General features: G+C 54.1%; 2 protein-coding genes across 2 annotated transcripts; both read right to left on the bottom strand.

Annotated features, from left to right (window-relative positions):
* Window positions 1–195: 195 nt before the first annotated feature.
* On the bottom strand, window positions 196–7871 carry LOC132215448 (histone H1.8). The gene is made up of 5 exons (XM_059663662.1): window positions 7613–7871; window positions 3981–4240; window positions 1888–2128; window positions 765–829; window positions 196–447 (listed from the first exon to the last, which is right to left on the bottom strand). Exons 1-5 carry the CDS (start codon window positions 7710–7712, stop codon window positions 196–198), a joined length of 918 nt encoding a protein of 305 aa, XP_059519645.1. The 5' UTR covers window positions 7713–7871.
* A 6102-nt stretch (window positions 7872–13973) lies between these two features.
* On the bottom strand, window positions 13974–20406 carry RHO (rhodopsin). The gene is made up of 5 exons (XM_059663661.1): window positions 19943–20406; window positions 18143–18311; window positions 16640–16805; window positions 16294–16533; window positions 13974–15467 (listed from the first exon to the last, which is right to left on the bottom strand). The coding sequence occupies exons 1-5, from the start codon at window positions 20301–20303 to the stop codon at window positions 15357–15359; spliced, it is 1047 nt and encodes a 348-aa protein (XP_059519644.1). The 5' UTR covers window positions 20304–20406; the 3' UTR covers window positions 13974–15356.
* Window positions 20407–22680: the final 2274 nt, after the last annotated feature.

The following is a 22680-nucleotide window of genomic DNA, read 5'->3' as shown; positions in this document are numbered from 1 at the left end:
AGTCTGTCTCCCCCAGGGCGGGAGCTTCTATCTGGGCCCTGGCCCTGAATGGCCAGATCCTTAGGCCTCAGCCTTCGTCCATGCCAATTTGTGAGGGAGAAAAAATCTTTATTGATAAATAGGTTACAGTAAAATAAAGTGATGTGTTTTTGGGGGGAATAAAAACTCTGAGTCTTAGTGTCTGTCCACCCGCCTCTAGCTCTTGGCTTCTGCCTTCACCCTGGTCTCTTTGGATGATGAGGCCGCGGTGGACATGCCAGGCCTTCTTGGGCCCCTGGGGACCTCTGTCTTCCTGGTCAGTGGTTCAGGCACCATCTTGGACTCGCTGTCCTTAGGAGCAGCCGCAGCTTTGGCTTTCGCCCCTTTCCTGGCCCCCTGGGCAGTGGCCTCTTTAAGGGCCTTGTTCCCTGTCTTCTTTCTGGCCGGGGAAGTCACACCATTTTCACTCTGTAAGAGAGCACACCAAGGAGCAAGGCCACAAAGCCGGTGAGGTGGGGCACACAGCGCAGAGCCGCCAGCGCGCGGGTGAAATCCCAGCTCTGGGCGGCTCTGGCCAAGAGGCCTCACCTCCCTAAGACTGTCTTACCTGTGAAACGGGGATGGTGGTCCTCGGGCGCTGGAGGGCCCGGAGGAGGAGAGGGGCACTGGGCTTTGTAGGAAAACAAGTGACCCCCTCCCCAGCTGACTTCCAGGGGCGGGGGAGGGGCCCAAACTCCGGCCCGTGCAGGGAGCAGCCCAGACCCGGGAGCCACACAGGCACCTACCTTGGGGACCGTGGGTTTGGAGCTCCGAGTCCCAGCCTTGGTTTTCCTGTGGGCCTTGGCATCTGCTGGAAACGGGGAGGGCAGGGGGGAAGGACCCTCAGGAGGAGCTGCTGGTGGGCAGGGGGGCTCGGGGGCTCCAGAGCCCTGGTCCTGCCTGGGCCCCACTCCTCACTCTGCCACTGACCGGCTTGGGGCAGGTGGTTTAGCCCAGAGCCTGGCTGCCCTGGTCTGCAAACTGGGAACGACAGTGTCTCCCTAAGGAGTCGGAGGATGAGAGCCCCTCACTCTCACCCTCGCTCTGACCCCAATGCTCTGCGCCCACCCACAACAAGGGCCTGACAGGCTTATCAGCCTCTAGTCCAGTGGTTCTCAACCTTCCTGATGCCGCGACCCTTGGATACAGTTCCTCATGTTGTGGTGACCCCCGACCATAAAATTATTTTCGTGGCTACTTCATAACTGTAATGCTGCTACTGTTATGAATCGTAATGTAAATATCTGATATGCAGGATATATTTTTCATTGTTACAAATTGAACATAATTAAAGCATAGTGATTAATCACAGAAACAATATGTAATTAAATATGTGTTTTCCGATGGTCTTAGGCGACCCCTGTGAAAGGGTTGTTCGACCCCCAGAGGGGTCGCGACCCACAGGTTGAGAACCGCTGATCTAGTCTTTAGTCCATCTCCCACATGGCGGCCTAGACCCTAGCTGCTCCCTGTTCAGAGTCTTTCCATTGTTCTCCAGATAAAGTCCAGACTCCGGGCTGCCCTCCCCAGCCTCCCCCTGCGGCTGCCCCCCTATACCCCCCACCCAATTGCACACAGAACCATTTTCACGTCCTCAAATGCTTTACCTTCATTTCTCCAGGCCTTTGCTTAGGCTGCTTTTCTGCCTGGGACACCTGCTCCAGGAAGCCTTCCCTGACTCCTCTTAGAGCCGAGTCAGGCTCCCCCCCGCCCCCTCCCCAAATCAGCTTTCATGAGTCCCGTCTGTCCAGGTTGAGCCTGATGCTCAGGGCACATGGACCAGAAAGGAAATCTCCTCCCCAGAACCAGCCTCTCCATCCTTACACCCAGTGGCTGCCCACACCCTCCTCTCGCCTCTTACACACCTACCTTGGCTGTCCTTCTTGCCTTTAATTTTTAACTTCCCAGGGGGCCCGCTGGCACCAGGAGGGGCCTCTCTGGCCTTGTCTGGCTGTTGGGGGGCCTTCCTGGCCTTGCCCCCTCTTGCCTCTTCGCCCTTGGTCTGGCCATCTTTCTTGGGGGCCTCCTCCTTGGCCTCACCAGGTCGCCGGGGGGCCGACACGGTGGCTGTCTTCCTGGGCTGGATTTTTTTCTTTTGCTTGGGAACTAACTGGCAAAGGAGAGAATGGGGTGGGGTTGAGAGCTGAGGTTCTGGGGGCTCATGTCCCTACTCCCAACATCAAGCTCAGGGAGGAAGGTCCCATTCAAAGAGGGAAGACGAAGGAGGGGGTCAGGGCACGGGGAGAAGACACACAGCCACCTGCCAACTGCCTGCCGCCGGGAACGCATTCAGTCCTTTCTCTGCACTGAGGCGGGGCTGCTGCCATTTAGGAGCTGGGGGCCCGCGTCTCCCAGACTCACCCAAGCTGCTCCTCCTGCTTCCTGAGCCCCCCTCCCCACCCCACCCCCGCATCTGGAAGCCTCAAAGCCAGGCTACTGGGAGCAAGTGGTGCACACTGTGAGCCCCGCTCCATCCTCTGAGAGGCTAAGCTGTGAACCTCCTTTGGCATCCTCCCTGCCCACCCCTTCCATGGACTGGCTCCGACTCGCCCTCCCACTCCCCAACAAAGCCTCCCCATCGCACACCGCCATGTCTCTGAACTCCCGCCTTGCCCGCTATGCCCGCCAGTGGAACATGGACTTCACGGTCACAGGGCCCAGCGTTTACAGCTCCCCCAGCCCCCCAGCTGTGCATCTTGGCAGGGTCTTCTCGGCCCCAACTAACTTCAGTCTTCCGTCCTTACAAGGGAGCTGTCGGAGTGGGTGTGCGCCTCAGGGGACGCAAGGGCCCCTGGCAAAAACGTGGTCCTTGCCTTCTAGAGTCTCCTTGTGACAATGTTGCCCCCTTACCCCCAAGCCCTCCCGGTTCCCCAGTTCCCACCCAGACCAGAAACAACCCCAACTCCCAGCACACACGCATCCCTAAGTCTATGAGTGCCCTAGTCCCGTGGTCGGCAAACTGCGGCTCAGGAGCCACATGCGGCTCTTTGGCCTCTTGAGTGTGGCTCTCCCACCAAAATACCACGTGCGGGCGCGCGTACAGTGCGATTGAAACTCCGTGGCCCATGCGCAGAAGTCGGTTTTCGGCCTGGGCGAGTCTATTTTGAAGAAGTACTGTTGATATTTGGCTCTGTTGACTAATGAGTTTGCCGACCACTGCCCTAGCACGGCCCGCAGCCCACTTTCCCGATTAGCTCCCAGGCCCTGCAGCCTAACCCGGCCACGGGTACTCCAGCACCCTCTCTTCTCCCTCACCCCACCCAGGCCCAGGTCTTGCCATGGCTGTCCGAGCCGTGGCGCACGTCCAGGAGTTCTACAGGGAGGGGACTTCCTGCGCTCGGCCACCATCACCACAGAGACTGGAACGCAGCAGGTGGAGAACGTTCCAAGGCAACTGTCAGAGCAACTGCTACCTGCCAGGGCGCAGCAAGGCCCAGGCAGACCCATGCCTGGGTCCCTGAGATTTCCCCGGTGGCAGCTGGTAGTCCTGATGCTGGGGTTCACGTTGGCAACAACTCTGACCCTGTGGGGAACCCTCCCCTTTGAAAGAGGAGGATGTGGTGCTCAGGCAGGTGCCAGCCTTGGTTTGGAGCCAGAGAGCATGGGGAGTACGTCTGGCCCTGTGACCCAGGGTCCTCGTTGGTGGAGAGGAGTTCCAGGAAAGGGTCGTGGGCAGAAGGGAACACAGGGGAGGGGGTCCCTGGTCACTGAACACACCCGACAGGGATGAAGGTGGGCACAGCAGGGTGACCAGAGCTGTGTAGGGGCTCCGACCGGGCCCACACGCCAGCCTTCCTGGAGAAGAGGGGGTCTCTGAGACACACAGGAAAAAGGAGAGAAGAGAGGGAGACAGGCCTCTGACGGGGGACCAGCACACAGTCAGGAAGAGGGAGCTGGACCTGAAGCTTAAGCGCTGGCCGAGTCGCCATCCCCCCGTGGCCCCCGGCCCCCAGCAGGCTCACCTTGAAGCTGCCAGTGGCCCCCCTGGCCCTGGAGTTGACGGGCCTGATGAGGAGGCCGCGCTGCATGCCCGTGTCCAGGGCCCGCTTCAGCAGGTACTTGAGCCGGATGGCGTCCACCGTAGGGTACTTCTGCAGGATGTACAGCTTGATGGCCATCACCGAGGTGCCCCGGCGCTGCTCGCCCGCCTGCAGCGCCTCCAGCACCATGCGCAGCATCGGGGGGTTGCGGCGTGGTGGTGGGACGGCATGTTGGAGTGGGCCTGCGGGTGGACAGCAGGACATCACCCAGAGCCCAAACCACCTTCAGGCCCAACGGACCATAAGCATGCCGGGTGACACACACACCGGGCACCAGCCAGGCCCCACGGTGGGTGGGCAAAGGGCCCGGGGCATCAAATATACCCCCAGTCAATGCCTGTGAGCACCCCAAGGACAGGACACACTGCTCTGTGAAAGGGCCACAGGGATGAAACCAGCAAAACGCAGACTGAGGACCTGGCATGACACAGAGCCCCGCTTCGTCTACACATCCACCAGGAGGGAGACAAAAGGGGGAGTGGTCCCCAGAGATGAGAGATTCTGGAGAAACCTTCAACTAAATGCCAGGTGGTGTCCTTGCTCAGACTCAGAACATGATTTGAACGAGCCAGCGGGGAAGGGGGGGTAGAGTGGGGAGGGGAGGAAAGGCAACTAGCTAGACGTGAATACCGGGAATATCTGATGCTGTTAAGGATGATATTGTTTCGGGTCTGCTAATGGTATTGGAATTATCTTGTAAGAGGTTCTTATTTTTTAAAGATACAGTGGAGCCTTGACTTACGAGTGTCCCTACTAACGAGTTTTTTGAGATACCAGCTGTCTCTCGGCAGATTTTTTGCATTGAGTTGACAGAGTAATTTGAGTTAACGAGCTCGGTCTCGGAACGAATTAAACTGGTAAGTCAAGGCCCCACTGTATTAGTGTTTACAGATGAAATGGTAGCTCTGGCACTGGCCTCGAAATAGCCCAGTACAAGAAACAAGAGTAGCCATCACTAATGACTGCTGAGGTTGGATGATGGGTGCTGGAGGTGGGGTGGGGGTGGGCGTCACTGCCACTCGGTCTACTTTTATGTTCGTTTGAAAGTTTTCATAATAAAAAGTCACAAAAGAACTCCACTGCTAAATATATACCCGAGAGAAATGAAAACATATGTCCACACAAACATTTTTACACACAATGTTCACAGCAGTGTTATTTATAATCGCACAAAAGTAGAAACAACGCATATGTCCATAAACTAATGGGTGGATAAACAAAATGTGATAGTAATAAAATGGAATACCGCCCAACCAAAAGAAGGAGCAAAGTGCTTCCTTGCAAACACTATACTGAGTGAAAGAAGTCACACAAAAACCACTGTGTATCATTTCATGTATATGAGCTGTTCTGAACAGGCAAATCATAGGAACAGAAAGTAGATTAGGGATTGCCAGGGGCTGGAGGTGTGGGGTGGGGATGGGAGTGACTGCAAGTAGGTGCAGGTTTTCTTTTAAGGTGATGAAAATGTTCTAAAATCGACTGTGGAAATGGATCCATGGCTGTGCATGTACTAAAAGCCATTGTACACTTTAAATGGGTGAACTGTATGCTGTGTGAATCGTTGACATATCTCAATGAGCTTTTATAAAGAAAAGCTGCAAAAAGAGTAGCATCAAGGGCTGAGCAGGGAGAAAGTGTGAGAAGTTGTCAGTAATAAGAGTGGTTTAAATAGGGGGGTCAATTGGGGGAAAAGGAGACATAAGTAACACTTTAAACAATAATTTTTTAAAAGTTTAAATAGAAAACCTGATTTAAATATTAGGTGATTAGAAATGTTGCTTTCTAATCAACTTGCAAAAATTAAAGACCTCAGAAAGGAACCAACTGGCTAAAATATATATTTTAAAACACATTTTAAAGTAGAAAAAAACACCCAAAAAACTCTAGATCTTGAGCAAAATTGTAGAGACCTAATCCATTTGGAACACTGCTGTCTCCTGGCGAGGAAGAGCCCAGTGTCTGGGAATATTCATTTTGGGGCCAAAGCCTGTGAATTGGTGAAGTCCTAGGTCAGTCACCCCAGACCTTGGGAGTTTTACCCTCCTCCCCGGGGCCTCAGTCTTCCCATCTGGACAGCAGGAATGGGAGCCTTTAAGGAGGCCGGAGCCCTCCCCGCTGCAGTGCTCAACGGCTTCCAATGGGGTCCTCAGCCTGGCCTGGGCTGACAGGTACCTTAGTGTCCCCTCTCCTGCCTCTTCCAAACCACGCCCGGGCCCAGGGAGCCACGCCCGAGTCTCCTCCCTCCCCAGACCTCCAGCGGGATTCAGCTCCTCATTGGGCAGCTCTTCAATACTGCAATGTCCAGAGTCACACCTCCCGGAACGGCACCTCCCCCCATACCTCCCAGACACCCAACAAGAACTCAGGGGACACCCTGGACTTCCCCTCCCCTTCACCACCATACCCACTCCACCCCTCCCCCTAGGCTTCTCCCCGTCCATTCTGGCCTCTCTTCTCCCTCACCCGCCCCCAACCCCCACCCCAGGGCCCTTGCCTCCTTCCTGCTGCCTTATTTCCCTTCCAATCCTTTCTCCTCACTGCATCTCACATCCCTCACCTGCACATTACCTTCAGTCTAAGGGCAGACACACCTGACCACAGCCTGGGAGGCCCAGTCTGATTGGCCCCACCCACCCTCACAGGTGTTCTCCCCAACTCTGCCCCTAGCCAGAGGGAAAACTTGCAACTCCCCAAATGCTCGGCCAGCACTCCCACCTCCGGGCCTTTGCCTATGCTGTTCCTTCTGTGGGGCTGGCCTTCCTCCGCAGTCACCCGGGCAGCTCACTCATCCTTTCCGGCTCAAAGGGCACTGTGATTTGAACACCTGCCCTGACTTCCCAGCCAGACTGAGCAGCTCTTCCCTGTGCTCTCGAGGCACCTGGAAGCCCCTCTCCTCCAAAGGAGCCTTTGCAAAAACTCGGAAAGATTCCCCTGCCCCACCCTCTCTCCTCGGGGTGAGATTTGTCCTCCCTTCAGGGGTCACCTCCTCCAGGAAACCTTCCCTGCCCTCCCAGCATGAGTTAGGCGACTTCCCTGGGCTCCCACAGCCCTCTGGGTGCCACAGTGAATGCCCATGCCACATCATCAAATGGCATCTACTAACGAGGCAGGTTTGCCCGTCAAGCTGGGAGCTACTGCAGGGAATGAACTAGGTCTGTCTCAGTGGGCCTGGTACCTGAGAAACCCCGAAGCGTTGTTTATTGGAAACTGAGATGCGGCCCTAAATCCAAAGCCCAGCCCTGCATCAAATACTTGCTGCTCTCGTCCCTTCAACTAGCTGCAGGGGGCCACCAGCGCTCCCCTGAAAAGAAACGGGCTCCAGCTGGGGAGGCCTGCTCTGCCCGCTTCCCTGAGCCAGGCAGCCTCAGCTCTCAGGTCCTGCCTGGCTCCTGCCACCGCTGGCATCTGACAAAGGGGCAGTTGAACTGAGCGCCTCTATGGTGGGTGCAGGGGCCAGGCTGGAGGGTGGCGGGGGGGGGGGGGGGGGGGGGAGACGGTCTGGGACACCCAGGACCCAGGGAAAGAGGAAGGAGCTGCCTCCCTTTACTCACCTGGCTTGAGAGTCCCAGACCACTCGGAGGTGGAGGTCATGGAGGTTAGCGAGGCTGAGGAGATCAAGGTGTCACTGGAGGCCAAGCTCCCGGGAGCCATTGAAGGCTGACACAGACGCAGAGATGAGGCTGCCAGCCAGCCTGCTTGTCTTATATACCAGCGGCCTGGCCCTGTGACTCCAATTAGCCCCTGATTGGGCTGGGAGGCTCTGAGATCCTGATGGGGCAGGAGGGCTAGGATGGGGCACTGTAACCCTGCCGGGGGCACCGACACCCCAGCTTAGTCATCCACCCCTGTGTGAACTTGGAGGAGTTATTGGCTTCTCTGAGTGTCAGCCCCGCTGGTGAAATGATGGGGCTGAGACCCTTGTTCCCTCCTGATCTCTGCCCACCAGGGGCTGGAGCTGCTGATGGGGAACTGGGCACAGCTGGGTTGTGTAGGCGGGGCCTCCAATCCTACTGCCCAGGTGTCCAACCCTGTTCCCTGGCTGCTGCTTGCCTCGGTTTCTCAAGAAATGGCAGATGGAGGCCAACGAATAGGTATTGCCTGAAGCAGACACACCTGGATCAACCTGTGGCCACTCTTATTTTTAAAATTTATTTTATTTTATTTATTTCATTTTATTTTGAGAGAGTGTAAGGGAGGAGGAGACAAAGAGAGAAACAATGATGTGAGAGACACACAGCAATTGGTTGCCTCCTGCACACATCCTGACGGGGCAAGGACCAAAGTACAGAATTGAACCCAAGACCCTTCAGTCCGTGGGCCAATGATCTAACCACTGAGCAACCGGCGAGGGCCTTTATTTACTTTTTAAGAAAGAAATCTTTCCCCAGCTGGTGTTGCTCAGTGGTTGGTCACCCACCCATGAACCAAGAGGTCACCAATTCGATTCCCAATCAGGGCACATGTCTGGGTTATGGGCTCCATCCCTGGCTGGGGGCATGCAGGAGGCAGCCGATCAATGTTTCACTCTCACCGACGTTTCTATCTCTCTACCCCTCTCCCTTCCTCTCTCTAAAATCAATAAAGATATTTAAAAAATAGAAAGAAATCTTTATGGAATTAAAGAGCAATTTTAAAATAAAAAAAATTGCTTAGCAAAAGTCTATAAAAATTAACAATGGCCATTGGGAAAGTGGACAAAAATATAAATAGGCAATTCACCAAAACGGTTTATAAACACAGAAAAATATCCTCAACCTCCTTGGCATTCTGAAAATTCAAATTGAAACAATGATGAGATATTATTTTCCCATAAAAATGACAAAAATTGAAGACAAAGTGTTGGCAAAGAGGCAGGGAGCTGGATGCAGAGGCTCTCGCTGCCCCTGCCAGGGGTGTACATTGGGGTGCGGCCAACTTTGACAAGGTTTTCCCTTAAGCCCAGCAACTCCCTTTCTCTGCCCTAGAAGTGCATTAGTTGGGGGGGGGGAGTAAAATAGAACTGACTCCCAAGTGAATCACTTGGGGCCTGGCTAAATGGCTCCCTTACTGTAGAATACTCTCAGCCACTTAAAGTGATGAGGTGGGTCACAACAGAGGTGCGGTGGTATTTCTCACCCAGTGGAATAACAAATACGTAAACGTCTATCGATGCTGAGTGCCCAGGACATGCAGAAAGGCGTAACCATTAGGAGGGTAAGTCGGAGCCGCTTTAGAAAGCGATTTAGGAGCATTTTACAAAACTAAAGATGGACTCATGCCACATCCCACCGTGTCCCTCTAGGTATAAATCAGAGAAATTCTTACGTTATATACAAGGGCGCTTACTGCAATCTTAGCAAAACCTCAAAGCAGCCTAAATGCTCATCAGGAGGATGGTGGAGCAGTACAGAGCAGTGAAAATGAAGGAGCCAGAATATATCTGAGGAATATACTCTTCACTTCTGAGAAGACAGAACTGTGTGTGTGTGTGTGTGTGTGTGTGTGTGTGTGCGCGCGCGCGCGCGTGCGTGCTGAAGGCACAAAATGTTTGAAAGAATTTATACCAAGGTAATAGCAGGGATTGCCTCTGAGGATGGCATAGGATTTGGAAGGGGTGGGTTTAAAACAGATTTTAAATTTTCTCTCTGTAGTCTATTTTTGGAATTTCCCCAGGGACTCTCTATTGCCAGGAGGAAGCAGGGGGCATCAAAGTGCCCTATAGTGAAATCAGATGTCACCCCCCTGCCTAGCACTCTTCATGGCTCCCCACTCCCGGGCTGAAAGTTTGACCTCTTCAGTCTGGCTTTTGGAGCCTTCTTGCCCCACAGACCTGCCACACAGTTGCTCTTGGGCTAGGTGCTGAGATCAGGGCTTTGCGCTGTGTTTCCTCTGTGTGTGTGTTAGATTGATGTAGAAATGCCCCAGTTTTTTACCCCTGTCCATATAATTTGCAATGTAACTTTGCAGGTCCTCCCATACTCCTTAAATCTGTGCTGGCCTTTGTGACTTTCTTTAACCAACAGAATGTGGTGGAAGTGATGTGATGCTAATCCCATTGGCATATGAACAAGCCCTGACCAGCTTGATGGATGCAGAGAAGCTCATACACCTATCACCCAGCCATCAGCCAACCAACTAATCAACCCTCCAATTAATCACACATACTTGAATCTGCCTAGTGAAGATCAACCAAGTTTAGTCTGGACAAGCAAAACTGCCCAGCTGACCCACAGAGTTGCAAGCAACAATATAATAGTGTGTTGTTTTACGCCATGTGGCGTAGGAGCTGTTTGTCATGCAGCATAAGCTAACTGATACAATCTGCCTAGAAGAATCTTCCTTACCCCCTCCTACCTTCTCTGGACTGATTCCTACTCATCCTTTTGGCCTCAGTGTAGATGCCACTTCCTCAGAAAACCCCTCCCCTCTCTAGGAGGTTAAGGGCCCCTCCTCTGGTTGCCCAGCAGTCCCTGAACTTGCTGTCTGGGAAACTCCAGCATCCTGAGTTACAACTCTGCCTTACCTGTCTCCTGCACTAGCCCTTGAGCTTGGTGGTGGTGGTGGGGGGAGTATTGAAGGGGAGGGAACAGGGCTATGTCTGCCTTGTTCCTGGTGGTATCCTTGGTACCCAGCACAGCGCCTGGCACACAATAGGTGCTCAGCACCCATTGCTGTAGAAGCCCGGGTGTCAGAGCCCAGTTTGGCTCAGTGCAGGAAGGCCTGAAAAACCAAGTGTGGGAACCATGCCAGAGCAGGAGAAGATACGAGGCAAGGAAGCATATGGAAGCTGGCGCAAACGGGGGCAGCAGTTTTAATCACGTGGAATTTCCAAGAATTGAGAAATAGAAAAAGACTCAGCAGTACAAACATTCCCACAAGCTTAATCCGAAACCCTGCCCCCGGCTGTGCCAGGATAGAGGTTTGCTTTTGGAGTGAAGAAGTTCTGAAATGTGCTGTGTGATCTGAAAATTCTCCCGAGGACTGCCTTTCACAGGGAAATGGTCACTGAGGCTGAGCCGCCCGAGCGGAGCGGCCGCTTGGTGTGCTGATGTGACTCTGGCACGGAGGCTCGTATGGAGTTTAAGTTTTGCCGAAAATATGTTTTAGCATCTTGCAGCATTGAACAGGGCCTGCCTGCACGAGAGCTGATAGTTCTGAAGGCGACAGCTCTCAACTTTCTGAAGTACTGATAGGGTGTCTGTTTTGTGTAACTCTAGATTCTGTAGCGTCAGGATATCTGTGACTTTAGGTCAATAAATGCAGAGAGGGCAGGGTAGAAATAGAAGTAGCTGCCAGGTTCAATACCTATGTTAATATTTTATAGCCACTACTTTATTTACACATGAAGAAGCAAAGTTCAGAGAGGCCTGCGCCAGATCTCCGTGAGTCCAGACCCTGAGCTGCAACCTGGAAGCTCGGTGTCAGTTAGGAAACCAGCTGTGACTCCAAAGTAACACTGGCTCAGACCAGAAGCCATGAGACCATTTCTCACAAAACTCTTCGAGAATACACTGTGCAGGGCTGGTAGGGCAGCTGGGAGACCTTCCTTGCGGCTCTGTTGGTCTCTGCCCACAGATTCTACCTCCTGATCCAAGAGAGCTGCTGCCACTCTGGTCGTCATGACTACACTCCTGCCTTCAGACAGGAAAGGGGGAAGTGGAGGACACCTCAATTCTCTGAAATGTGAGACCCAGAGATTGCAAACGTCACTTCTGATTATACTCCATTGGCCAGACCTTGATGTCATGCCACTGCAGGGCAAGGGAAGCTGGGAGATGCAGCCTGGTGCTAGGTGGCAAGGAGCCAGCTAGAACTTGGGGTGACATTACTAAAAGAAAGGAAGGGAATGAGTATTGGAGGAGTTAGCTCTTGCTTCCCCTTTTCCTGAAACCCCTCTGTTATTTTAATCTCTTCAATGCCTATCTCGACCACCACAGGGGCTGCTCCTTTGAACTTGGTTTACGTCTCTGGGAAGGGAACTCACATGTATTGAATGTCTACTATGCACTGCATCTTTTATATCTATTTATCCCTTTAGACAAATCTACCAACTGGGACAATTCTCCCCTTTAACTCTGAGGAGCCTACGGCCTACTGAGGTTCAGAGATTTGGTCCAAAGTCGCACTGCTGGAAAGGACACCCACCATCTCCCTGGGGGAACCTTGGGGTGTCGGGAATGCACCCTACTGGGGACAGGGGGACCGGCTGCCATTGGGCCCTGCTGCCTCGAGGGCTGGGGTGGGGTTCACACAATCTCCTCCCGGAGGCAGGATCACCAGGATCACAGATGAGAGGGCTCTGTGGCCTGAGGCTGGCCAGGTCACAGCCCAGAGACTTGGTCCGTCCGACCTATCTCTGGAGCCCCTGGCATGTCCTGGCCTAGGATCCGCTTCCTTAGATTGGGTTGAGCGGAGACGTGATTGTATACAACAGGCGATCCATAAACCTGAGACGTGATTGTATACAACAGGCGATCCATAAACCTGTGGGCTGCAAGGAGCCGAGAGATGAGGTGGATAATACCCTCTTCTCAGGCTAAGTCAGCAGCTCTTTGCCTTCCTATGCAAGTGCCCCATACATAGCTGTCAAATCAGTTGTAAATTAAAGAAATAAAGAGGCTTTCCTCTCTACCAGGAAAAACCGCAGAATGTTCTGATTTTAGAGTAATTTTTTCCTCTGGATGTGAGGCTCAGACAAACATAGCACTCTTCAGAATAAGTGAAGTGGGGTGGGGGAGTAAGGGGACAGGGCAGCCTGCAAGGCAGGGCAGCTGAAATGCCACTGTCCCTCCCACTGCCATGCCTGGCCCAACACAGCACCTGACATGGAGAGTAACCTGCAGGACCAACTTGTGTCCCAGTGTGGGAAGGGGGCCTGATCTAGCCAAGTATCAGCGACTTCGAGTCCGTCCTCTTTGGGCCTCTGTGTCTCTGCCCACCCTGCCTCCCACCCTCTTCCTTCTGATACCACCCCCCCAAGTTTCCTTTGGGCACCTTTCTGTCCCCTCTCTCAGACCATCTGGTTTATGTGGGCTTAATATTGGGCTGCAGGGGCAATCAGGTGACCTAGGCTTGGCCAATGAGGGCCTTACCTGGGAAATTTGCTGGAACTGATAGGAAAGAGAAGCTCACTTTCTGCAGGGCTTGCTGGGCCTGAAACAACTGGCTGCCATTTCTGCCCTCCTCTTGGAACAGTCAGCCTATGCATGAAGCCAACACAGAGAAAAGTGTAGCCAGAAGAGACACAGAAGCCCGATAACATAATCTGAGCAACTGTTCCTAAAGTCCTGGGCTTTTCGTGTATGGGAACCAATAATTTTTTCCCTTTACTTTCAGCCCTAATGGGAATTTCTGGTCACTTGCAGCCAAAAGAATCCTGACTGACATCACCCAAGGAGACAGAGTAAAGAGGGACAAGGATAGAGGTCCCAACTATTACCTGCCCCAGCCCCACCATGGCACTAGGGATCTCTCCATCTCAGGCTCCTGCCACCCTTTCCCACCTTGAGGATGAGGGTAACTCTTGGGAGCTATACCTCCATCCTGTTTCCCTTGCAGATGGAATGCCCAGCAAGGTGAACTCTGAGCTGAGGCCCCAGTAATGTCTATAATCTCCCACAGTGCAGACTGGCCACTGTAGTCTATTATCTCATCTAATCCCCTCAAGGTCTGTTTTAACATTCTCTTTTGCAGATAGAGACTCAGAGAGGTGACAAAACTTGCTTGCAGTTTCACAGGTCACCTGAGTCTCTGTGACTCCAAAGTTTGGACTTTTCCCATTTGTGTGCTTTCCTCCACCCTCCTCCCCCAGCCCCCACACCCCCAGGAGGCTCTGCTGGTTGCCCAATCCAGGCATCCAGGGTCAGGGACCAGGTGGATGCTGCCCAGTTTCAATCCATCCTGCAGAAAAAAACCACCACCATTAACACCACGTACAGGAGCTGAGCTTTTAATGCCCCAATTTGCTTAGTCTCCAGGCAGGACTGGGGAGAGCTAGAGCTTCCAGCTCTGGTTATGTGAAGAAGGAGGGGTCAGTTACTGAGGCAGCTCAATTCTGATGCCCCAGCTTCACAGCAAGGACTCTCCAGAATGGAGAATGGACTGGAGCTGCCAAAGATGGGCTCATCAGCAAGGGAGTTGGGATCTGGGACCTGTGAACATCCCCAGGGAAGGTGGGCCCAAGTCAATTTCCCACTCTTTGTTTCTATGCTCTTCAAGACAAGGGTGACATTGGAGACTCAGCTCTTTATTAAATGTGGGCAGGTGAGCATGGCTTCTAGGAGCTCCATCCTGGGCCAGATATGCTGTGGCCCGAGTGCTGGGTAGGAGAGCACATGGTTTCCAGAGCTGAGATAAGGGCCTGTCTCTTCACAGGCTGCACTGGGGAGGGGAGGCACTGGGCCAGGGATCCAGGTCAGAGGTGAGACTCCAGACCTTGGTCCCAGACTCCAGTCCAATGTTGTTTCGTCAGGTCTGATGACTGCATTCTACATTCACTCTACTGTCCCTACCTGCAGCCCAACGCCCAGATCTGGTCTGGCCTTGACGCCTGGCTAATTAAAAAAAAAAAAAAAAAAAAAACCTGCTGAGGCTAGATACTGGGGGTCTGTCCAATCTCAAAATGGTCCCTATGAAGAGGAGATGATAATAGCAATTAATTAATTACAATAATTGATGTTATTCATAACATTAACTATAATCTGTACAGCTCCTTTACAAAGTGCTTTAACACACACACACACACACACACACACACACACACTTGCATGCACACCTCATTTGATCTTCACAGCAGCCATGAATGGCAGGACCAGTGACTCAGGATTCCCATTTCACAGGGAAAGCAGGTGAGGCCCAGGGAGGAAAACAATTGCTCAAGGTTGTCAGCCATGAAACTGCTGCTGCTGAGGTGGTTTTCAGAGGCTAGATATACTCTGCCTGCCTGTCCAGCTCTTCATTCATTCCCCCATTCATTCCTTCCTCCCTCCATCTATCATTTATTTAGCACCTACTGTGTGCCCCACTCTGCTAGATACTTATCCCTAAGCTGGGACACGTTTCCAGACAGCAAGATTTCTTCTGTTCCTGAGAGATGAGTTGTGGGAAGGAGGGTGCAGATCCGACTGGCCCCTGGGAACTCAGGACTCCAGATCAAGCCATCCTCGTGACGGGTGGAGAGCCTCGTTAATTTTTTTTAACTCATGGAGCCTGTGCGACCTGGTCTGACAGGCACAGATCCTGGCGGAGAGCTGTTGCTGGGGGTGGGTGTTGGGGGACGGGAGACTCCTACAGTCGGTGGCGAGTCCTTGGCTGGGCTTAGGCTGGTGCCACCTGGCTGGTCTCCGTCTTGGAGGCAGTGGTGGATGCTTCGTCATCACCCAGTGGGTTCTTGCCACAGCAGAGGGTGGTGAGCATGCAGTTCCGGAACTGGAAGGCAAGGGGCATGAGTCAGAGTCAGGGTCCACTCAAAGTGTGTGTAGCAAACTGGTGTGGTTGGCAAGATTTGCCTATAACTCCTTCCTGCTCTGCCCCTCACAGCCTTCACTCCCAGGTCAGATCTGGCTCTCTGGAGGGAATTTACTAAACATATGTGACCCCACCCAGAGATGCCCGGGACTAAACACAAGGGGTTTGTCACTAATGACATTCCGTGATGCCCTCTGTGTGCCAAGGGCAGTCTGTAAATTATCTCATTTAACCCAAGAGTTTGGGATTTTGCCCCTTCTATGGATGGAAAACCTGGGCCCAGAGAATGGAAGTGGTGCATTGCCCAAGGTCACACTGCTAGAAAGTAGCAGAGCTGCGATTTGGATCCAATATGCCTGACTCGAGAACACATTCTCCCCACTGGATCATGGATTCTGCAGAGAAACTACTGGTCTATGTTAAGGACTGCTTTATCCTTTTATCTGTCAGAATAAGATTTTTTAGCTCTTTTTTTTCCTTGATGGAGACTGGTACCATCCCATTCACAGGCTTGGGATTTTGACCACTTTACTGTTAAAGCGGGCCTTCAGAACCATTTGCCTTGAGCCAACCCCAGAATCACCCAGAGGATTTGTTAGAAATGCAGGTCTGGGCGGGGCCAGGACTCTGCATTCCTCCTAGATGCCTCTGGTGCCCTGAGGGAGACCAACCCCCAGTCCTATTTTGCAGATGGGAAGACTGAGACCCAGTCAAGGATGTGGCCTGTCTTCCACAGGCAGTGCCTGCGGCTTGGGGGCCTGGACCCCCCTGCCCCGCCACCTGGCACCTGCTTGTTCATCATGATATAGATGACCGGGTTGTAGATGGAGGATGACTTGGCGAAGAATGCCGGGATGGTCATGAAGACAGGGCCAAAGTTAGAGCCCTGGTGGGTAAAGATGTAGAATGCCACGCTGGCGTAGGGCAGCCAACAGATCAGGAACGCAACGACCATGATGATGACCATGCGCGTGACTTCCTTCTCGGCCTTCTGGGTGGTGGCTGACTCCTGCTGCTGGGCAGCCGCCTGCAGGGACACAGGGCCTGGTGTGCAGACTGCAGCAACTCGGGGCCAGGGGCTGGGCTCCACCCATTCAGTGCGTGTGTCCCCAGCACCCAGCACAGGACCATACCTCCTTCACTGTGAAGACCAGCTGTCCGTAGCAGAAGAAGATGACAATCATGGGGATGGTGAAGTGGACCACGAACATGTAGATGACGAAGGACTCGTTGTTGACCTCCGGTTTGAGCGTGTAGTAGTCAATCCCACACGAGCACTGCATGCCCTCTGGGATGTACCTGGTGGCCGGTGGAGAACGGGACAGGAGGGGGCATAATGGAGACCCACATATGAGGAACTTGGGAACAGGCGCCAGCTGGCCGGGTGACCTGCCGTGTGGCTGGCCTTGCTCTGGGCCTCACTTTCCCTCTGTAAAATGGAGATAATAAAATGTCTGCTTGGCCGTGAGACTATGAGAATCAAATCAATTGAAAGAAGGGGCTCAAATGCGCCGTGTGAAAACAGTGTTGTTTCACTGTTTGTGTGGTGGCTGTGTTACTGGGACACGACCCAGGCCTGCTGGTCTCTCCCCTGGCTTGTGCAGACCACTGGCCTGTGCAGGGTTTCTCCCGGACCCACCGTCCCATGGCAGTGGAGCCAGGCCTCAGGCTATGCAAGGCAGAGGTTGGTGGGGGGAGGGAAATACTGCTCACCTCTGTATTTGAGATAGTACAACCCGGGGTCTTACTGAATAACAGGATGAGAGTATTGGCTAGCCCAAAGATGGGCATACAGGGTAACTAAGAGATATTTGCACAAAAGAGGAGAGGGGGAATGACAGGCCTCTGGGGCATGTGGTTAGAATTTTTTTCAATGATTCTAGAGGACGGTGATACTGCACTGACCTCAGAAAACATGGTGTGTCTGTTGGCTGTGCTTACGAGGATGTAACTGGACCAGACAGAGAAAGAGGCTGGAGGCGGGGGGTGGGAGAGGGGGTGGGAGGATATGGGCTGGAATTCAGCAATGGGCAGAAAATGACCTCAGATTAGGGGTCATGATTGGACTGGGAGCCCTGCGGGGAGTTTTTATAGAGACTGAGGAGGAAAGGGAAGAGAGGGAATTTCCTGGAAGCAGGGAACGCGAAGCCTCTGGACACTCACAGTCACCAGCCAAATTTCCCAAACTGCCTCCCCTTTTCCACATCTCTCATCTCAGCCCCCTTTGGAGACAATGACCTGCAGACTGCACAGGACCTGGGTCCCAGGGGCGACAGTGTCACCACCTGCACTAGGAAGGCTGTCTCCCCAGGTGCTGAGGCCCAAGGTCAAAGGAAGCGGCCCACAGGGCACTGGACCAAAGAGGATTGGAATCTGGCCCTGGCTTAGTGGAGGATTAGGGGCACAGCCAAGGTGAAGGGTTGGACTTTTTGGATTCTCCTTAAGATGGGGACTCAGGAGGTGGGACCAGCCCCATAGCAACATTAGGGTCTGATCCTTTCTTCCCCTGCCCTAAACCCCAATCCCAGAAAAGTTACCAGCCCAGTGCCTGGAACCAGACAGCCCCAGGGTTGAGTGTGTCTGGGGGACCATAAGAAGACCCCTGGAGACCCATCCCTTCTGCCCAGTGCCATTACCTGGACCAGCCGGCTAGTGGGGGTGCAGCGCAGGCCAGTGCCATGACCCACGTGAAGGCGAGGCCCATGATGGCGTGGTTCTCCCCAAAGCGGAAGTTGCTCATGGGCTTGCAGACCACCACGTACCGCTCGATGGCCAGGACCACCAGGGACCACAGGGCGATTTCACCTGCAAGGCAGTCAGCTGTGGGTCAGCATGCTTCTTGCCTGGGCTCCACTGTCTATCTAAGGAGGTAGCTAGGAAGGCAACCTGGGGCAGGCCTGGCATGAGGCCTCAGGGTGGAGCGGGGTTAGACATCGAGAATTGGGAAGGGGTGCAGGGCAGAGGGGCTGGTATGCCGTGGAGTGGAGTAACCCTTAGTTTAGTTCAGTTAGAGCTCTGGGTTCATGAGGGACACCGAGATCAGATTAGGGATCAGGGGTGGACTGGAAGCCCTGCAGGGAGTTTTTACAGGAGAATGTGTCCCTCCTGGGGCAACAGGCTGAGTCCCTGTTGAGAGGCGTTGACGAGGCAGGGGAACCAGAGTTGGAAGTCCTTCCTCCCTCTGGAGCAGTGGCCCTTCCCCTCTAGGAGACAAAAGAACCTGGGCATGTGCGACCCTCTCTCAGGAGCCAGGAAGATAATGTTTGGCTCAGAGGACCAAGGAGGAAATAATGATGGAGTTCAGACATCGTGCTGCACATCACCACAGAAATTCAGGGAGGAGGGTCATAGAGTTTATCAACCAAACTGGGCCATTTCTGAGAGTGAAAGGGAACACTAGTAACTATTCCAGGACCATGGTTGTAAATTGGGACTGACCCTGCGGAGAAGTGTCTGCCTGTCTTGCCCCTGCCTTCTGGCGTGAGACGGAATGATCTGTGGTCACTGAAGTTGACACCCAGTGATAGCCAGAGATTCCGGGGAATAGGGCTGAGGCAGCGCCTGGACACAATAGGGTGAGAAGACAGGCAGCAGAGCAGTCCTCCTGGTTGGTGTTATGTTCCGGGGGCAGGGGCAGGGCCAGGGAAGTTCCTGGATCTGAGCCAGGAGACCTAGGGTCTGGTCACTGCCCTGCACATCCTTAAATGGGTCTTCCCCTCTCCATGCCTCAGTTTTCTCATCAGCTAAGTGGGATCTATTGTCTCTGCAGCATTCCTGTGGGTTTTCCAATCAAAGAAACATTTAAAAGCATCTTCCAAAGCTACAGACCACACAGGTCTCATGCCTCCCTATGGGAGGGTTTTTCAGAAGCAGATGAGCTCCTCAACATAAAAAGCATTCGTGCGTGGCAGAGAGGCAGGAGGTGGGTTGGGGAGGGACTTAGCCCATGGCTCAGCGCAGGTAAAGCCCAATGGCTGGAGGACGGAGAATCTGCGCCCCGCCCTGAGCGGGGAGCCCTGAGCACAGGGCCTATCTTGTCCATCTCTCTCCCCAGTGCCTGGCATGGGTCTGACCCAGGGCATCTGTTCTGAGGGGAACTGAACGTGCTTGCGGGGCCCACGGAAGTGGGCTTGAAACACAGCTTTGCCCCTGCTGCAAAGTGACTGCTGCCGAGACGTGACCCCTCAAGGCCCTGGACTTCTCAGACTGTTTCCTTGCTGTAAACCAAGACAATGGCACCACTCCAGGTGAGATTAAACAGTGCCTAGCTCATCATCACCAAAGTGTGTGTTGACTAAGCGAGAACTTTAGATGATGCCAATGATTGCAGAGGGCAGGAGGCCTCGTAACCCTCATCCCTAAGCCTGGAACTGTCCCCAGACACCTCCAGGCCCCTGGCTCCTGTACCCCCTGCCCATCCACACCACAACTCATACCGCCCAGCGTGGCAAAGAAGCCCTCCAGATTGCATCCCGTGGCCCCGAAGACGAAGTATCCGTGCATGGAGGTGTAGAGGGTGGTGGTGAAGCCTCCAAAGACCATGAAGAGGTTGGCCACGGCCAGGTTGAGCAGGATGTAGTTGAGGGGCGTGCGCAGCTTCTTGTGCTGGACGGTGACGTAGAGCGTGAGGAAGTTGATGGGGAACCCGAGCACGATCAGCAGAAACATGTAGGCAGCCAGCATGGAGAACTGCCAGGGCTCGGCCAGGTAGTACTGCGGGTACTCGAAGGGGCTGCGCACCACGCCCGTCTTGTTGGAGAAGGGCACATAGAAGTTGGGGCCCTCCGTGCCGTTCATGGCCGAGGTCCCTGTGGCGGCCCCGGGGGCAGCTCTGACCCAAGAATGCTGCTGGGGCCTGAGCTTGGCCACACAGGGCTCCGGCTGGACAACTCCAGGTCCTGACCCCCCCAGACCCTTATAAAGTGACCTCCCCTCCCTAAGCTCCTGGCTGAATCAGCACCTGGGAGATTGAGGGCGTTATTAATCATATTAATCCCAGAGTAGGTGCTCGATAACTATTTGTGGAAGGGAAACTGGGGGCCTAATTGGCTTCCCAAGGGGGGCCAAGGTGACTCCAGGTGGAAGCCTGGGGTTGGGGTGGGGAGGTGCTGGGGACTCTGGGGAAGGACAGGAGGACAGGATACCTGCCCCCACTCTTCCGTCCCCCAGGAATCTCTGCCCATCTCAGCCTGATGGCCTTGGCCTGACATTGGGACCTCAGACTCCCAGCCCATTCCTCTCTGGCTTGGTGTGAGCTGACTTTGTCTCCCGCCGACTGGACCGTGAGCTCCCAGTGGGCAGGGGCTCTGGTTATTCTCCCAGTCTCTCATGCCCTCACTCAGCCCCTGTCCTCCTTCCCCACCCAATGACCTCCTGGCTCATCCAGGTGCTGGACACTGACACTAGCCCATCTCGCCAGATTTTGAGCTTCATGAGGGCAGAGGTCACATCCTGCCAGATGTGCAGCCTGGCATAGCCCAGGAACTCAACTGAATGGGAATTCATTCACTCACTTGTTTATCAAACATCTGTGTCAGGTCATTGGGGAAACAAAGATTGAGAAAGGAGGAGCTACAGGCTGAGGAGGACCCTGATGTGGGAAGAACAGACCCCGGCACAGAGAGGGGAGACGCCTGCTTGGCAGAGGTGTCCAGGGAGGCGATGTTTGGGTCTTTGAGGGAGGGGAGCACTTTGCCAAGTTGCCAAGTTGGGAAGATAGCACACACTGAAGACAAAGGCTGGGCAGAGGCCTGAGGCCCATCTGGGCTGTGGCTGCACATGGGCTGGGGCCAGTTCTGATACCAAGCTGAGGAACCTGGCTTGATCTGGAGGGCAGTGGGCAGTGGCTTGGGCAGATCTCAGGGACAGAAAGGTGACACAAATACCCCCAGGGACAGGAGGGAGTAAAGATGGAGAAGGGGACAGGGAAGAGGTTGACTGAAGGGGGAGGGGGCAAAGGCTCTCGGGGACGCTGAAGCAAGGCCTTGCATCCAGGAGGCAGACCGTGTACCAAGCCCTGTGCTAGGCACCAGATCATTGCCGTGAGCGACGCAGGTGCAGTCCTGGCCTCCTGGGGACTCCAGTGTGAAGGGGAGGCAGAGCCTGGAAACAGGACTGGTTGGATACTGTGGCACACAGGCATGTCTGGCGACTCTGGTCAGCCTGGGCTAGGACAGTGGGCTTTGGATACCATGGAACCCCACAAGGGTGGGTCCCGGAATAGCAGGACGAGCTTTGGGACCAAATGGAGGCCTGATATTGATAGGCTCCCTTCATCTGTGACAGGAATGCGATGACACCTCCTAGGAATAAAGGGGGTAGCTGGGAGTGCCGGCACGCAGGGTGCTTGTCCAGCCACAAATGTGCATCGACCAAGTCACACAAGCCTGGGGCAGCAGTGGTGGCCCCAAGGGCAGGGGATGGATGTCACTGGCTCTGTGTCCCCAGGGGAGCCTGGGAAGTTCATTCCTCCCCTCACACTGCTGTATCCATAAGGCATGGAGACCTCAGGGAGCCACACCCGACTGCAGGATAAGCCCGGGTGCTTTCCCACCGGGGCCTGCCTCGTGGACCTTCGGACCCCACCACTTAGGCTTCACGGTCCTCCCTCATTGGGCACGGCCCCTTTAGACCTTCCCTTTCATCCAGACTGAGGCTCTGCAGCCACACAGCCAGGGCGCAGCCCCATCTCCTTCCTTCCCTGTGCCTCAGTTTCCCACTCTGGTGCCTGTCAGTGACCAGTGAGTGTTGGGAAAAGTGTGATCCTCTTCTGAATCTCACTCAGGTCTCAACTCATAGCTCACATCCTTGGAGAGCACCCACACCCCAAGTCTACACACCAGGCCCCACCCCACCCCCATCCATTTTCTATTCACTACTTATCACTATCAGCACGAGTCCTATTTGTCCTCTCACTGACTCTCTAGAACACAGGGCTGGCCCAGCCTGCTCTTTGCTGCATTCTGAGATTGCAGTCCACAGTACGTGCTCAATAAAAATATTTGTTGAATGAATGAACAACTCCCCCTGGCCTCTGTGAGGAGGCCTCACTCCCCTCTGAACACTGGGGAAATAGGCTCAGAGACTGAGGTTCCTTAGCAGAGCTGGAATTGAACCGGAGCCTTCTAACCCAGCGGTCGCCAACAGGTGGTCCCGAAAGGTTGGCAACCACTGG

This window comes from Myotis daubentonii, chromosome 14 (assembly GCF_963259705.1).
Source record: "Myotis daubentonii chromosome 14, mMyoDau2.1, whole genome shotgun sequence".
Classification (NCBI taxonomy): Eukaryota; Metazoa; Chordata; class Mammalia; order Chiroptera; family Vespertilionidae; genus Myotis; species Myotis daubentonii.
Note: the sequence above shows the minus strand (reverse complement) of the source record. Positions and strands in the feature narration are given on the sequence as shown.

What these genes read in the sequence shown, in the direction of transcription:
- LOC132215448 (XM_059663662.1), bottom strand. Translation starts at nt 7,712, where the DNA reads ATGGCTCCCGGGAGCTTGGCCTCCAGTGACACCTTGATCTCCTCAGCC. An exon ending in AGGCAAGAAGGACAGCCAAG is followed by an intron (nt 830 to 1,887) that starts GTAGGTGTGTAA and finishes CCCCGTTTCCAG; the next exon opens with CAGATGCCAAGGCCCACAGG. An exon ending in CCAAACCCACGGTCCCCAAG is followed by an intron (nt 448 to 764) that starts GTAGGTGCCTGT and finishes GCTCTCTTACAG; the next exon opens with AGTGAAAATGGTGTGACTTC.
- RHO (XM_059663661.1), bottom strand. Translation starts at nt 20,303, where the DNA reads ATGAACGGCACGGAGGGCCCCAACTTCTATGTGCCCTTCTCCAACAAG. An exon ending in TGGTCTTCACAGTGAAGGAG is followed by an intron (nt 16,534 to 16,639) that starts GTATGGTCCTGT and finishes GTGTCCCTGCAG; the next exon opens with GCGGCTGCCCAGCAGCAGGA. An exon ending in ATATCATGATGAACAAGCAG is followed by an intron (nt 15,468 to 16,293) that starts GTGCCAGGTGGC and finishes CTTGCCTTCCAG; the next exon opens with TTCCGGAACTGCATGCTCAC.